This window comes from Humulus lupulus, chromosome 7 (assembly GCF_963169125.1).
Source record: "Humulus lupulus chromosome 7, drHumLupu1.1, whole genome shotgun sequence".
In the NCBI taxonomy this organism is placed as follows: domain Eukaryota; kingdom Viridiplantae; phylum Streptophyta; class Magnoliopsida; order Rosales; family Cannabaceae; genus Humulus; species Humulus lupulus.
This window is the reverse complement of record NC_084799.1, coordinates 192,928,546-192,946,150: the sequence shown is the minus strand read 5'-3', so window position 1 is coordinate 192,946,150 and position 17,605 is coordinate 192,928,546. Positions and strand designations below refer to the sequence as shown.

The window sequence follows — 17,605 nt, the reverse complement described above, 5'->3', positions numbered from 1 at the left end:
GTCCGCATGTTACACCAACGAAACCACACAGTGGGGTAGCACGACTACACCGGTTTCGGCAAAGAAAGGGTTATGGCCTTTTTAGGCCACTTTTGAGGGTAGCTTGATGGGGGTTCATTCTAATCCTAATGTGTGATGTTTAAACGGGTTTAAGATGATAAAATAGGATGTTGGACACATTACTGAAGGGATTTATGAGTTATTATTATTTTAGAGTATTAATGCAGTTCTAAGAATAGTTTTTTAGGATTATTTAAATATAATGCATAAGTTTTCTTATACAATGAGGTGTAAAACACTTAACATTTTCATGTAAATTGATGTGAAAATATGATTTTTTTTTTGTAATCTATAATTGACTTTTTTGAGTCTTAAGTAATATAATGAAATATCTAAGTATTCCCAAAAAACTTAAAAATTTTGAAGATGTTTGGACATGAAAACGAGCACCTAAGATAGCTGGAATGGCGACATATTGCCTGTAGCACACAAGAGTTTGCTCGTAGCACTTCCAAAAAGCGTCAACAAAATCATTATATATTTTTCAAAAGAGTTATAAATATTATTTATAATTAAATAATTTTAAATAATAATAATAAAATATTATATAAATCTGGTTTTCAATTAAATAATTATAACAGTAGAAAAAAATTATAAGTATATACAATAATTTTTTTCAAAACATAAATACAAAATGTTTTAAAAAAAAACTAATAACAATAAGTTTGTTCTTATTCTACAAATAAAATAACAATACAAATAAATACTAAATCTAACTAGCAAGAAGATTGACATTATTATCCAAAGGATATCTTCATTGATTCGACAGAAAAACTAGGAGGTGCTATCTCCTGAAATCTAGGAATGAGTTGTTGTAGCTGCTGATGCGCTGCTCTTGCTAAATTACCTAGTAGCTCACTTTTCGCCAGGACCTTACTCTTTTATCACAATGTTCAAGTTCCAAGACAGTGATAATTCCAAGTCTGGTGGTTTCTGTTGAATGTCTTCTTCCTAAGTAGCTAAAGTACAAGCTCTAACAAAGGTTTGATTTTCACTGTCACTTGTGCCATTTTTATGACTAATCATCTACAATAGTCAAATAGATTCGCTAGTCCAGTTGCAACCTGTTGAAAATCAATAAATATAACTAGTGTTAACACATAAAATGAACGCTTCATCATGAATGGAATATATAAATTGAGTAGGTATGTTTTAGTGGATACCCTAGTATCATTGCTTTTGGTGAAGTTTTATTGTTTTGAGCTTGAGACTTAGACTGAGATTGCACTTGTGTTTGCGGTTGACTTAATTGTAGATGAACCGCTGGTTGTGCATCATATTTGTTGGTAGCATTGGTATACCCAAGACTGGAGATTTTGTTGATATCATTTGTCATGTCACTAGCCCCATAAACCTGATAAAAATAATAATAATGAAAAACCTACCTTTGACATTACGTAGCTTATGTTTTGAACTTTGGAATATCCTTGTGTATTTTGTTTGAATTTGAAAAGTAACTTGCATATACTTAATAAGCTGAGTTTCATATTAACCTATGAAGTTGTCCAATAAAGTACCTTTCTTTGCAGTTCCAGATTTTCTTTGTGGAGCAGGTCTACCTTCTTACATAGTTCTACATTCTCTTGATGAATGAGATTTCCCTGTAATTCAGTAAATGATAGTTATCTAATAATAATGTAAATTAGGCCCAAAATAAAACCGATGAAAAGAAGTCAATCATGTTGAAAAACCTTTCGGTTTAGTTCTTTTATTTCATCAGTTAATATTTGGTCCTGCAAATAAGCACATTAAAAGGTAAGAAATATGTGATAAGTCTATGAAATTCAAAAGGAAGGGATCTCTAAGGGCTGAAAGCTACATACCTTTTTCATACGAATACCTTTCAAACTCATTTCTAGTTGGTTTTCTAGATTTTGTAAATCTCGGGCACTCAAACCAGAAAGTTCTTCCCCCATTAATTGTCTGAATGAATAGCATTGAAAAAATTAAAGGATTATGTATTTTTTGTCATCAGTTTTCTTCTTTTTGCCGAACATTTGATTAATAATAATACATATAATGACTGATGGGGCAATTCTTTGATTATATAGGGACAACATATGCTACTAATCTTGTTCAAGAAAAATTGTCATAGTATAGTTGGTAAGTTAGTATTTCATCTTTGTCTCCCTACAAAAATAAGTTACCTGTGACATTCTTGCAAATACTGTAGTTGTTGCCTAAGTGTTGTAGCCTCCCTTTGCCAAAACTAGGAAGTTAAAAACATAATTATTTGCACAATTTTGAGATAAGCACGAAGTAATGAAAGATTTAATTAGAGCATGTTTATTAGTTTACAATGAAAATATTGATGTAGTAAGAGTGTCTGACATGTGAATTATATGAAGAATGACATTAAATGAATGGATGAATATGTAAATATTTGAAATATTTGTCTACTTCTTTACTAAATATCACTTTTATTAGTATAACTTGTTTTGTCAGTATGGTTGTTCTTGTTGTGTGATCAAATGAAAAAGACTAGATTTTTTTTTTTAAATGTCTTCTTTCAATTTGTACTTTTGTAGTTTCAACAGATAATAGTGATAATTAAAAAGAAAACACTTCATACGTATGTTCATGAAGAATTACATTTGTTGTATTTATTGTTAAAAATCCCTTTTATTTATCTAATTGAATTTGTTAATGATGTTAATTATATGGTATGCTTATATTGCATCTTTTCTTTTCACATTGGATGTTCTATGCGCTTTAGAATATGATTGTCATCAAATGAGTACTTATATATATAATCACATAATTCGAATTCTAGTTATATAGAGTTATGATATGTAAACAAAAAGGAAACACCCAAAACAAATCTAAAATTTATACTTCATTGTATGAACAAGGGAGTGCTTTATTTTACATCTAATCTAATATTGTTTACAGCAAGTTGTTTGAGAGGTATTAGAAGTTGCTACACATTTTTTGAATGCTCTAGAATATGCTAGACATTTGTAGAATACTTTTTACTCAATAATTTTCTAGATATTTGTAGAACAAGATTATTCTAGAATTTCTTATAAGCATTTCTAGAAAACTTAAGTCTAGAACTTTCTAGTTATGCTTGAGGAACAAGTAAATTTGTGTAGTTAATATTTCTTCTAGTAAAAGAAGGATCTAGAACAAGTAATTTTAGCCACAAATGTAAAGTAGGCTAGCTACTATAAATACCACATTATGTGTAGCAAATGGTGTAACTAAAAACAAACAAACCATCAATAAAATTCTACTACTTTCTACTATTTTATACTCTCTAAAACATAAACCTTACTCTTCCAAACCCAAATTTCTTCACTTATACACTCAACAACATCAACTATAATATCATAACCCATATTTACTCTAGTCACTACTACTACTCATCAAATATTCTAAATTACAACAAAACATCACTATTTTCTCTATCCCAAATTTACAAACCATCAGTGGTATCAGAGCCAGGTCGATTCAAATACTGGGCGTAATACTTTCCGCACATCATGATAATCGATTCCAACCGCTCTTCTCTTTCTCTTCCAATTTTCCATGGAGAAAATTATGATTTTTGGTCCATCAAAATGATGACCTATTTTCGATCACAAAATCTGTGAAAAATTGGTGAGGTAGGATTTACTAGTCTAGAAGAAACTTCGTCTCTCTCGGAAAATCAAAAGAGGGCCCTCCAGGAGAATCAACAAAAATATTCTCAAGCGTTATTCTGTTTGCAGCAAGCTATGGTAGATGATATATTTACACGGATTATGGGTGCATCAACTGCGAAAGAAGCATGGGACACGTTGCAGGAGGAGTTCTAAGGAACAGTCAAGTACGCACTGTTAAACTACAGAAGCTCAGAAGATATTTTGAAAATCTTAAAATGAAGGATAATGAGACCGCAAAAGATTACTATTCTAGAATTAGAGAAATAGTAAATAAATGGGAGCCTATGGGGAAATAATTTCTGACAAGGAAATTATAGAGAAAATACTAATTTCTTGTACAGAAAAATATGATGCAATAATCTCTGTGATAGAAGAAACAAAACATTTAGATACTCTATCACCAACTGAATTAATGGGCTATCTCGAAACATATGAAAGTAGGCGAGAAAGGCATAGTGAAAATTGGATTGAAAATGCCTTTCAGTCTAAAATTAATTCGCGGTCCCAAAAATCTAAAGCTAATGGGAGAAAATCACTAGAAAATTTTAAAAGCAAGAGTTTTCAAGAAAAACAAAAAGAAATAACAAGTATTCTCCATGTGGCATTTGTAAAAGAAAAAGTCACTTGGAGAAAGACAGTTGGTTTAAAGGAAAACCTTAGTGCCAAAATTGTAAAAAATTTGGCCACATTGAAAAAACTTGTCATTTTAAAAAATCCCATGATGCTAATTTTTTAAAAGAGAAAAATGATGAAAATAAGCTCTTCTATGTCTGCCAAGTTGCATCAGAAGAAAAAGATACTTGGTATCTAGACAGTGATTGTAGTAACCACATGACAGAAAATGAAAGCATCTTTTGTAGTCTTGATAAATCCAAGGCTAAAGTCAAAATTTGCAATGGTGACTTCATGGAAGCAGTTGGTAAGGGCACAATTGTCATTGACACTAAAAAAGGAAAAAGATACATCAATGATGTACTCTTGGTACCCAACATCGATCAAAACCTATTTAGTGTAGGACAAATGATTGAAAAAGGGTACTCCTTGCATTTCGAAGGAAATTCTTGCACAATCTATGACAAGCAAGACAAATCCTTCGAAATTGCAAAAATAAAAATGAAAGAAAATAGATGCTTTCCTTTACAATGGAGATATGCAAGCAATGTCGCAATGCAAGCACAAGCAGATGAATCATGGCTATGGCACAGAAGGTTTGGACATTTCAATTTCCTCAGGCTAAAAATCCTCCAGCAGAAGAATATGATGCAAGACCTCCCAGCAATCAAGGAGTTCAACACTGTCTGTGAAGGGTGCATGCTCGGAAAGCAACATCAACAATCTTTTGCATCCAGTAAAGCTTGGAGAGCCAAAGAGCCACTGGAGTTATTCCACACAGACGTTTGCGGGCCTATGCGTACTCCATCAAATGATCAAAACATGTACTTCATTCCCTTTATCGATGACTTTACTAGAATGACATGGGTTTATTTTTTGCGAGAAAAATCGCAAGTTTTTGATAATTTCAAGAAATTCAAAACCCATGTCGAAAAGCAAAGTGGTCGCAACATCAAGACAATAAGAAGTGACAGAGGCAAAGAATACACTTCTAACAAGTTCAACAAGTTCTGCGAAGAAGAAGGCATGGAGCATCAACTCACAGTTGGATACACACATGAACAAAATGGTGTGTCTGAGAGAAAAAATAGAACTGTTATGGAGACAACAAGAGCTATGCTCATGGAGAAGGGTCTTCCAAAAAGATTTTGGGCAGAGACAGTAAGCACTGTAGTCTATCTGCTGAATAGATGTCCAACCAAAGTTGTACAAGACAAGACGCAGATTGAAGCTTGGAGTGGACGAAATCCATCAGCAAAGCATCTCAAAGTATTCGGCTGCATATGCTACTCACATACTCCAAAAGAAAAAAGAGGCAAGCCAGACGAGAAGACTGAGAAAGGAATTTTCTTAGGCTATTGTACTTAATCAAAAGGCTATCGAGTCTATAGCTTAGGAATGAAGAAGCTCATAATCAGTCGAGACGTACAATTCGACGAAGATACGACATACAATTGGGAGACATAAGAAGTTGAAAGAAAAATTGTCAACATTCCTCTACAGTCAAGACAAGAACAAAATGATGTTCCAACTCAACTAACCATGGAGGAGCCGATACAAGTCATAGAATTCCCACTAGACTCACCACCACTATGAACGAGATCTTTAGCAGAGATCTACGAGACATGCAACTTAGTGCTTATGGAGCCAGAAAGCTTCGAAGAAGCTCGACAACAAGAAGTATGGAGAAAAGCCATGAATGAAGAAATAAAGATGATTGAGAAGACTGAAACATGGGAGCTTGTAGATCTTCCACAAGACAAAGACACTATAGGAGTCAAGTGGGTTTACAAGACAATGCTCAACCCAGACGGCTCGATTCAAAATCATGAAGCAAGGTTAGTCACTAAAGGATACTCACAACAACATGGAGTTGACTACAATGAAACATTTGCTCCAGTTGCACGCCTCGACATAATCAGGGCTTTGATTGCTCTAGCTGCACATAAGAAATGGAAGACTTTCCAACTAGACATGAAGTCAGCATTTCTCAACAGCTATCTCGAAGAAGAAATCTATGAAGAGCAACCTCAAGGGTTCATGGTGCAAGGACAAGAAGATAAAGCTCTCAAGTTAAAAAAGGCTTTATATGGCCTAAAGCAAGCTCCAAGAGCCTGGTACAGCAGGATTGATAGCTACTTCACTGAACAAGGATTCAGGATAGGAGCAAAAGTTAGCCAACACTCTACATCAAGACTCAAGGTACGAGTGACACACTTGTTGTCTCTCTATATGTTGATGATCTCATCTATACAGGAAACAATAAGGAGATGATCAAAAAATTCAAAGAAGACACGATGAAGAGTTTTGAGATGACTGATTTGGGCTTAATGCATTACTTTCTCGGGATTGAAATAACTCAAAAAGAAGATGGGATCTTCATTTCACAAAAGAAGTATACAGAGACACTATTGAAGAAGTTCAAGATGGAGGGATGTAAGACAGTATCAACTCCACTAGACAACAACAAAGCTCTCAAGAAAGAGGACGGGTCACCAAAAGCAGATGAATGGAAGTGTAGAAGTTTAATTGGCAGCTTACTCTATCTGACAGCTACAAGACCAGACATTATGTATGCAGTTAGTCTCCTATCAATATTCATGCCCGGTACAAGTCAAGTTCACTATGGAGCAGTCAAGAGAGTCCTTAGATACTTACAAGGGACAAAGAACTATGGAATATGGTATGGAGTCACACAAGAGTCAAAACTCATTGGCTACATAGATAGTGACTGGGCAGGATCACTAGACGACATGAAAAGTACGTCAAGATATGCTTTCATAATTGGATCAGTGATATTTTCCTGGACATCAACGAAACAAGAGACAGTTGCACAATCATCAGCTGAAGCGGAGTATATTGTTGCAGCAATGACTATACAAGCCAAGCTATATGGCTGAAAAGAATACTTGAAGACATGGGAGAATCACAAGATGAAGCTACAAAGATCTACTGCGATAGCAAATCAGCTATTGCAATGGCCAAAAATTTTGTATTTCACAACAAAACGAAGCATATAAGCATCAAGTATCATTTCATCAGAGAAGCTGAAACAAACAAAGAAATAGAACTCAAGCACTACAGGATTGAAGAACAGTTAGCAGATATATTCACAAATGCACTACCAAGAGGAAAGTTCGAGCTACTACGAGACATGATTGGAGTGACTGAAATGTGTACCAAGGAGGAGTATCAGAAGTTGCTACACATTTTTTGAATGCTCTAGAATATGCTAGACATTTGTAGAATACTTTACTCAAGAATTTTCTAGATATTTGTAGAACAAGATTACTCTAGAATTTCTTATAAGTATTTCTAGAAAACTTAAGTCTAGAACTTTCTAATTATGCTTGAGAAACAAGTAAATTTGTGTGGTTAATATTCCTTCTAGTAAAAGAAGGATCTAGAACAAGTAATTTTAGCCACAAATGTAAAGTAGGCTAGCCACTATAAATACCCCATCATGGGTAGCAAATGGTGTAACTAAAAACAAACAAACCATCAATAAAATTCTACTGCTTTCTACTATTTTATACTCTCTAAAACATAAACCTTACTTCTCCAAACTCAAATTTCTTTACTTGTACAATCAACAACATCAACTATAATATTATAACCCATCGTTACTCTAGCCACTACTACTATGAATCATCAAATATTCTAAACTACAACAAAACATCACTATTTTCTCTATCCCAAATTCACGAACCATCGAGAGGATCTCACTCCCTAGAGAGTAGTCACTTCCCATTACAATGCCTCTCTTCTTTCTTTAATTATATTCTTAGTCTATTTATGCAAACCTTTTATTACTATAACTACAATCTTCTAAGTAACAACCAACCACCCACCAAGTAACACTATATGAAATGCACTACTAATTTCTTAATAGAGCAAAGCTTGATTCCTTATTACTACAACACAAACGAAGATCTCAATATTTGAATTTGGAAGGTAAATGTAAACAAAGCTAATTAATGGAATAATATAAGGGTAGATATTCTTAATAGGGACGAACAAAAACTATTGTTAGAATGTGGTGGAAAGTGGTGCAGATAGTAGGAAAGGTTGCATGATAAGAAGCATGAGGTTCCATCTCAAAACCAATTGGTAATAAGTGGAGTAACACATGCTCTTATAAATCATATGATGATCCCACATACTTTCCATGTGGTATTCTATTCTCTAACATCCCCCTCAAGATGGTGGCTATTTGTGCTCACCAATCTTGAACGGCTCGATCGTAAGTGACTCTTATAGCTTTTTTTGGCTCTATTTTTGGACCGGTTTTAGATTTGAATCGTGTTTTTACTCGTTAGAGTTTTCTTTGGCTTATGATACCATGTTAGAATGTGGTAGAAAGTGGTTTAGAAAGTAGAAAATGATGCATAGTAAGAAGTATAGGGTTTCATCTCAAAACTAATTAGTGATGAGTGAAATAACCCATGCTCTTATAAATAGTATGATGATCCTACATTCTTTCCATATGGGATTCTATTCTCTAACAAGCTTAATCATCCTTATAAGTACATCCCTTGCAGTCCATGTATACACATACGTACAAAGATAATTAGTGAACGAAGTGCGATCGATTGTCAATGATATGTGTCTGTATTTGCAAACTATGTCATATTCAATATTATGCAATTAAAAGAACAATCTTCATGAAAGGTTCTAGAAAATTGGCAGATCTAACCACTTGAGCGAGCATATCTTATTTCTAATAATTGATGTTTCAAAATATTATAATGTATGCATGTATATAAGTACTACACAAAACAGTTAATTTGTAGCAATTAGTGGTTATATATTATAAATAATATTACCTTTACTTCTGAAGCAGGATTCAACAATTGATGATGTTCCTCTTTCATTTTGTTGTAACGCTCAATAACAGATTTCATGCTATAAAAATGAAAAATGCACTTTCGTTAGATTTTATCATAATCAACTCCGACCTTAATGATATAGATATATCTTTAAAAAAACATGTAAATGATAGATATTATGAATTGATATGATGATGTGAAATATGTTATGTCGTTTATATAAAGTTAAATAGATATAAAATTAAAAGATCAGCATGCATAAAATAATATCCATGTAAATAGACTCATGCACTTACGTATTTTTACTTTCAAATGTATGGTTGGCGCATGTAATAAGTTTAAATACATAAACAACATAACACATGTGCCTATTGTGCTCCTTCTGTCAATAAGTAAAAAAATGTAAAACTAATATATATAAAACTTTTATTTATTTATTTAATTCTAAAGGCTGTATATATATAACACAATATATAATTTTTAATTTCTTCCAAAATTACATATTTTTTGTATATATTTAAATTTTCAATAGCTTTTTAATCCAAACTCTCCAAAAAAAAAAGAAAAATTATTAAGGAAAAGGCAAAGAAAGAGAAGAAACAAAGCTCTCATAAAGAAAAAGAAACAAATAAAAACAACTACTTATAGTATTTTTACTCACTTTTGACCTAATATGAGCAGATCATCAGAATATTTTTCTGTCTTTTATATAAATATATATATATATATATATATATATAACAATGACAATCTTCTAGCCAAGGTTAGAATGAGAATTACATCATGTAAGATCCATTTCTCTTAATTTGCAAACTTGATGAAGGAACTGTATTTCACTTATTTATCCAAATAAATATAGTCAAAGAATCTTACTCTCATGATTTTGAGTTGCATTTTGTTTAGTCTTGTTTATAGTGTTAGACATATGGTTAAACATGTGTAGTATGGAGGGTGTGTTACTCCTTAACTAAAAAACTGTTTTTTGTTTTTAAAAGCTAAAAATTAATTTTTGAAAACAAGTTGTAGATGTTTGGCGTTGTTTTCAGAAAATAATTTTTGAAAATAAAGTTACAAAAAACAGAAAATTTTGAGAACAACAAAAAATTATTTTTTGTTGTTCTCAAAATTTTTTGGTCTATCTTTTTTTTTTCTCACATTACTTTTTTAATTATTATTATATCTAATATCATTTATTGTCACATAATTTTCTCTCTCATTAGTTTTTATTTCTTTTCATTTTCTCTCACATTACTTTCTCTCTCATAATTTGTTATCTCCTTATTTTCTCTCTTATCACTTTCTCTCTTTCCTTACGTTTTCCCTCTTCACTTTCTCTCTTGCTATTTTCTCTCTTCTCACTTTCAATATTTTCATTTTCTCTTTCATCATTTTCTATCTCCTTATTTTCTCTTGCATCACTTATTATGTCATAATTTTCTCTTTCATCACTTACTATATCTTCACTTTGTTCTCATCACCTAATATATCTTTATTTTCTCTCTAATCATTTTTTCTCTCTCGCCATTTCCTCTCTCATCACTTTTTCTCTACTCACTTATCTCTCTTCACTTTCTTTCTCATCACCTTCTCTCTCATTTTTTCTTGGATCAATTTCTTTATTCTCAATTTCTATTTCTTCACATTTTCTCTCCTTACTTTCTCTCTCCTTATTTTTCATCATTTTTTCTTTCAAATTATTTTATCTCATTATTTATTAAAAAAAATTAAAAGACTTTTCTCTTTGTAAATATATCTGTTAATTTTTTATTTAAGATTTAAAAAAAATAAAACTAAAAAATAGTTTTTAAAAAACATTAACCAAACACCTCTTGTTTTTTAAAACTACAAAAATTGTTTTTTATTTCTGTGAACACAATTTCGAAAACAAAAAACAGAAAATAATGTCAAACAGACCCATTTGTTTCTTGAGAACAAGGTTACAGAGCTACATTGTAGTGAGATTTTTGAGCAAAAGAGTGATAAAGAACCACTCTTATTAATTGCTGCATCTGCAAAAACACTACCTTTCTTCAGCATGCATGAATGTACAGGATACACCAAGATAACAATTTCTTTTATGGGAAAAGGAAATATGGAAAATAAAGAGATTCAAATTACCTATAGGAAACGAATATAGAAAATTTTGATTTTTGTTTTTAAGGAAATTATACATTGCATGGATATATACAAAATAATTGTTTTGAAGTGCATCTCCACACTTCATAATAATTTGAACAATATATTTTCATAACTCTATATCTAAAATTTATTTTTCTTTCAATCATATTTAAAACTTACACATATTTTTAACATTTTCCTATGTGTTGAAATGGCGTGTGCAAGTTTTTTTAATTACTGTCTTAAATGATAATAATTAATCTGACACATGAATTTTGTATCCTAAAAATATTGCACTGATCAAAACAAAATTAATTAGCTTCAGTTAATATGTTTTATGTATTGGTAATGAGAGTTCTACTTTTAAGGAACCCCAATGGATTATAGATAGATCAGTGGCCTAGTAGCATTATTAACTAACAATATTATTTGTTGTCTTTCAGATTTAATTTAAACTTTATTTGAAAGATAATTTCAAGGATAAAAATATTTTTATTTCATTTAGTTTTATAGTACTTATGATGTAACAAATTGGAATTGGTGAGCATAATAACTCATGTCAAATTTATGACCAATAAAGGAAAAACCCCAAAATATATAAGAGAAACTCTTTCTCAAGAATCAAGACTCTATTTCAAAATATCAATAATCAATAATATTTCATTATACATTTTTTCTAATTAGGCTTATAAAGTCATTACAGTAAAGTTAATAAAATGGAAAAATTTTTAAAATTAATAATCTAGATTATTCTACCTTAAAAAAAATCTAGACTATTTAAATTAATTAAGATTGGTTAATATATCTCCTACATCAACTTACATGTGGATAACAACTTTAAACTTCTATTAAATGATTTTGAATTATAACTTAAGAGAAAATTTGGGAAAGAAAAAAAAAGTAAAATAAAATTCAAAGGTAGTTTTATTTTTATTAATTTATTTGTGCGATTCATATAACGTGAAAACCAAGGTATATGTAATGTACCAAAAAAAAAAATTGTGGGAATATGTTAATGAAATTTCATGACTTCAAAACGATCAACAAATTTAATTATTAATTATTATTTTATAAATTACCATGTATATATGTAAACAATATAATTATATACCAAAGGCTCATATTTCCACACAGATAACATTAGGACACAAATTTTATAATTTAGTAACACACAGTTTGAGATTTTTTATTTATTTTTTAATTTTTGAAAGGAGACAGTTTGAGAGTAAAAAACGATAACAACTAAAATTGTCAGGACCATATTGCTGTGCATGGTTAAACAGTGCGTGACAATCAAAATTAACTGAAAAAATATATTCGTCCTAGATAAATGTACTTTTACTCAATACATTCCATAATTATAAATGTAAAACAATTGTGACTAAAAAGAATAACATTCACAATTTGTGTCAAAATATGATTTCTTTTTGGAATTTTTTCATCTATATACACATAACATATAATTATTACAAAAATATCCTACAACTTTTTATTTACAAAAATGTCTTGTCACGTTATAAAAAAAAAAAATTTCAAAAGTAAAATAGCTGAAAAGGAGAAGTTCATGCAATCCTAAAATTTATGTTTCTTTGGGTTGTCAAGAGTAATTTTTTAGTTACTTACGATAATATAAGATACCGATTGGCTACTTTTTTTTTATAGAAAGCTTCATTTTTAGACTATATTATTTTATATACACTTTGCCTACCTCCAAAATTTATTTGTAGAAAATTTGTTACCTTAAAGATACCAAATTGTCATTTTTAGGTTATATTACTTATTATTTAAGATAACTTTAGATTACTTTCAAGCTTATTTTAGAAACTAATAAGTTACAATAAAGTATAACAAGTTATCATATAACCTATTAGCAAAATTTACTTTTAGTATACTATGTGGTAACTTTTAAATTAAAAAGTTTTAATACAATTTTAATAAAATAATCTAAAAATGGAGTTTTTTTTTATGAAAATGTATCTTATTGATATTGTAAGCAACCAAAATGTTGCTTTTGAAAACAAAAACAAAAACGGAAAAATTTGGGATTTCGCGAACTTTTCTATTTCACGTATATTATTTTATAAATCCAATATTGTTTTGATGGTGTGGCGCAATGTTTATGTAAATAAAGTATGTTAGGTGATTTTTGGAATTATTTAAATGCAAAAAATCCAAAAATTATTTTAGATGTAAATTTTCCTCTCTTTAGTTACAATGGATTTTTTTTGGGGTAATTGTGAAAAATTATACTTTCACAAAATAGATTTTTTTTTGGTGGCGGTAGCTAGATAAGTTTTATATTTCAAAACCTATTGTAACATACCTATACCCATTAGTAAAGAAATAAGAATAAATTTATTAGAATAAATTTATTAGAATAACTTTAGTAGTTTATATCAATAAAAAAAAAGGTTACAAACTACATGAGCACTCCTTTGATTTGAAAGAGCAATTTGGTTGGGAACATATTATTCGTAATTTTTATATAATTTCTCTAATTAATTCAAAGGTAGATAAATATTTGGTACCATGTATTTTATCGAAATATTTAGTACCTTATATTTTGAATAAGAGTATGTAATTTGTGGAAATTGCCTCTTTTTTTGAAGTCATTTTGCATTATGGCCTAGTTTTGAATTTTTTTTTTGAAAAATGGCCTCTATCTAAAATTTCGACTAGCTCTCTAAATATTTCGATCAACTGTCTGGACTGTCGGAGACCATTTTGCAAAAAATTATCAGAACTAATTCAGAGTGCAAAATGACTTTAAAAAATGTGTCATTTTTGTAAGGGACCCTTTCAATAATTCTCATGTAGTGTTTTATCGAAATACAAATTTGGTACCTTCTATTTTCAATAATGCTCATTTGGTACCTTGTAATTTGAAATCGTACATATTTGGTACCCTGAAGCTAAATTTTATCAACATAACTAAACTATCATTAGTTATATGTAATTAAGTAATTAAAATTGAATTTGAAATTCATATAATTAAGGAAAATTTGGTCATATTTATAAATTGTATTGATCAAATTTGAGTCCTGGATACCAAATATGTACGATTTCAAATTGTAGGGTACCAGATGAGTACTATTGAAAATATAGGGTATCAAGTTTGTATTTCGATAAAATATAACTTCCATTCAAAAATTAGAATTAAATATTTAATTCCGAAAAATGAATTGTAATGTATTTTAATATAATTAATATGGACTTACTTCAATGGGGCGCACGGGAAATTGGGGAATAATATATATATATATATATATTTAAGAGATTCTTATTACATGCAAGGAGTTTAATCGTAAAATAAAGAAAAATTAGACTTTGTACAAGGAGTTTTATCTTTACATTTATTTTTGTGGTATTATATAAGGTTTCCTTTTTCACATTTCGAAATTGGTATAATATTATAAAAATCTAAAATTGGGTACTTATCCAATATGCTATCTAAAATGAGTATTTAACCTCAAAATATAAATTAAATTTATAAGTTGTTTTATGATTATTACTATATGTGTCTGATCAAATGCTTATTTTGATATATAAAATTATGTATAGTATATCACTATACTATAAATTATTCATTATAAAACATGATTATTACTTTGCATGCTATACGATCTATGTATATAATATATTTTGTATTAATGAATATAATTAGTTTGGATTATGTCCCTCATAATTAATTAATTTTATTTTGTTCAATAAATTGGGATGGCTTGAGTGTTTCAATTTGTTCTCTTATCTTTTAGACGTGTACATAATGTCAATCTAGTAGTGCTCTTGGTTGTGCTAGTTATTATGATAACTTCTTTGTGTAATGTAATTTGTTGTGTAAGATGGGGGTTGTTTTTAGTTGTTAATTCTCTTCTCAAATTTCTTGTAGTTCATAAAAACTAGTCTTAAATTGTTTTTTCTTCTACAAGATTTTGTCGATTTTGGTTTTTTTTTTTTTCTCACTTGCTTTTCCTGCATTTGTTATATTATTATTAACATTATAACCTAGCTCCTTTAATTTTAAGGGTCATTATTTCACTAAAAAGTACAAACGAACCTATAGTTGGTTTTAATTATATGTATAAAATATCTTGTTATGTACGAATATATATCATTGATTACACATGTAAGTGCATTCATATCATTGATTCATCACACATGACATATACGTTGAAGGGTGAAAACTCTGGCTAATATCAATTTTTTGGAATATTCAACATGTTTAGAAAATAAAATATGTATATATATATATACATATATAACATATATAGTTAGCAAGAGAGTAGCCACTGCGTCAATAAATATAAATATATATATATATATATATTTATATATATAAGTTTCAAAATGTCATACTTTTCTCCAAGTCCCCTAACATATTGGATTCATACATATATATATGTACATATAATTTCATGATAACAACTGGCCTAATAATCAAAAACAACTCATGTTAAATTATATATCATCATCAATGTTTAAAGTTAGTTGTGCTCTCTATTTTATATATACCGAAAGATAGCATAATTAATAAGCCTAGCTAGCTAGTTAAGAAACAACTATCTGATCTACAAATATATATATATATATATATATACACACACTAGTTATGAAATTAAGACATCGATTTATATTGATGTCAATATCCTCATAATGAACACTATATAAATATATATAGATATATTATATCCAGTTGTGTGTAATTATATATTACAAACCCTAAAATCAAATAACTTCATGAAAGGACTCTCTTAATTCATGATCACTTCATCTTATTGGGTTGTCTATTATATTATGCAAGAATCCCATAGAGAAGAATGTTATATATTGTTTTCTCAATTTATTTATTTGATATTAATAAATAAAGTAAATATCTTTTTCATATCTCTTTTCCTTTCCCAGCTTTTCTGGTGTGTGTATATATATAAATATATATATTCATGTATGTATATAGGTCGTCCATGTATGAACTTCTTAATTGTCACATATATAGCATAGCAATATTGCACAGATAATATAGTATAAAAACTCACAGAGAATAGGAGTACTACATTGTGTCATGGTTTGTCAAAATTCTTCCAAAGGGGAAAGAAATATAAAAGACTATATATTAATGTCAAATGCATTATATATATAATAATAATTCTGATATGTAAACAGTAAATATTGTATGTATATGAAGATTTTAATCTCTCTCATTCCAGCCAAATTTGGGATATAGTCATGACGTTTTATATTCTGTGAGATTTCAATGAAGACCTACTTTTTACTTAATATTTTACTAATTGAGATATATTCCTAGAACAGTAAGAATATATATATATATGAGGTGGTTAATTTTCAAGGCCAAAGAGGTAATTAATTAATAATCGATATTCTATTTGTTTAGCTAGCTAAACATGGGCAGTAATATAACTTAGAGCAACTAATAAGTTTTTGAAGAACTAAAATCATCATACATCAGTCAATTTTTTTTTAAATACTAAGACACTTGCATCGTGCGTGTTAATTTATATATAATCTACAAGGAATTTAATAATAAATTAAATATTTTTGATGATTAACCTTATAACAAAGTAGCTGTCCTTTAATATATTTAAATTAACAACAATAATAAAGGGGAAAAAAGAAGAAAAATAAAAGCACCCATTACATAATGAAAATTCCAAAAATAGTATCACCTGATAAATCTTGCACCAAGAAAATATTCACATAGATCAACTCAAACAAAAGTACTTGTTATGAACTACCTAAGTACATATAACTAGCCAACACAGCAGTCTGACACAAAGTTCACACGTAGAATCAAAACAAGTAATATAAAGGGAAAAAAATACTAATTAATATTCTTTAAAAAGAGGGAGAGAGAGAGAGAGAGAGAGAGAGAAAATTGATGAAACCTGGAGCTAGAATAGTCATAGAGCTTGCCAGTGCTGGAGAAAATAATGAGACCCACTTCAGCATCACAAAGGATGGAAAGCTCTTTGGCCTTCTTAAGCAAACCATTTCTTCTCTTTGAGAAAGTCACTTGTCTGCTTGTTGAATTATCAATCCTACGGATCACAATCTTACCTCTTCCCATATTAATAATAACAACAATTGAGGGTTGATCTAATTCTCTCACTCTTTCTATCTGCAAGATCGGCAACCAAAACAAACAAAAACATCTTAACACATCAACAAAATAATTTCCCATCTCAGTTCATGGGTATTCATCAACATACATACCTACTTGAACAACAATAAGAAGAACAACAACAACAATAAGAAGAAGAAATATATATATATATGTATATATATATATATGTATATCAATCAAATCAAACAATCAGGTACAAG

The 17,605-nt window shown here is 29.6% G+C and overlaps 1 protein-coding gene across 1 annotated transcript; it reads right to left on the bottom strand.

Annotated features, from left to right (window-relative positions):
- Positions 1-1,108: 1,108 nt before the first annotated feature.
- On the bottom strand, positions 1,109-17,390 carry LOC133792497 (MADS-box transcription factor 23-like). The gene is made up of 8 exons (XM_062230407.1): positions 17,167-17,390; positions 9,146-9,224; positions 2,208-2,269; positions 1,884-1,983; positions 1,752-1,793; positions 1,578-1,661; positions 1,224-1,414; positions 1,109-1,124 (listed from the first exon to the last, which is right to left on the bottom strand). Exons 1-8 carry the CDS (start codon positions 17,346-17,348, stop codon positions 1,109-1,111), a joined length of 756 nt encoding a protein of 251 aa, XP_062086391.1. The 5' UTR covers positions 17,349-17,390.
- Positions 17,391-17,605: the final 215 nt, after the last annotated feature.

Excerpts from the sequence above, each read along its gene's own strand:
- LOC133792497 (XM_062230407.1), bottom strand. The coding sequence starts at position 17,348 with ATGGGAAGAGGTAAGATTGTGATCCGTAGGATTGATAATTCAACAAGC. Across the intron at positions 1,794-1,883 it reads AAGGTATTCGTATGAAAAAG|GACCAAATATTAACTGATGA; the intron begins GTATGTAGCTTT and ends GCTTATTTGCAG. Across the intron at positions 1,415-1,577 it reads ATCTGGAACTGCAAAGAAAG|GTTTATGGGGCTAGTGACAT; the intron begins GTACTTTATTGG and ends TATTTTTATCAG.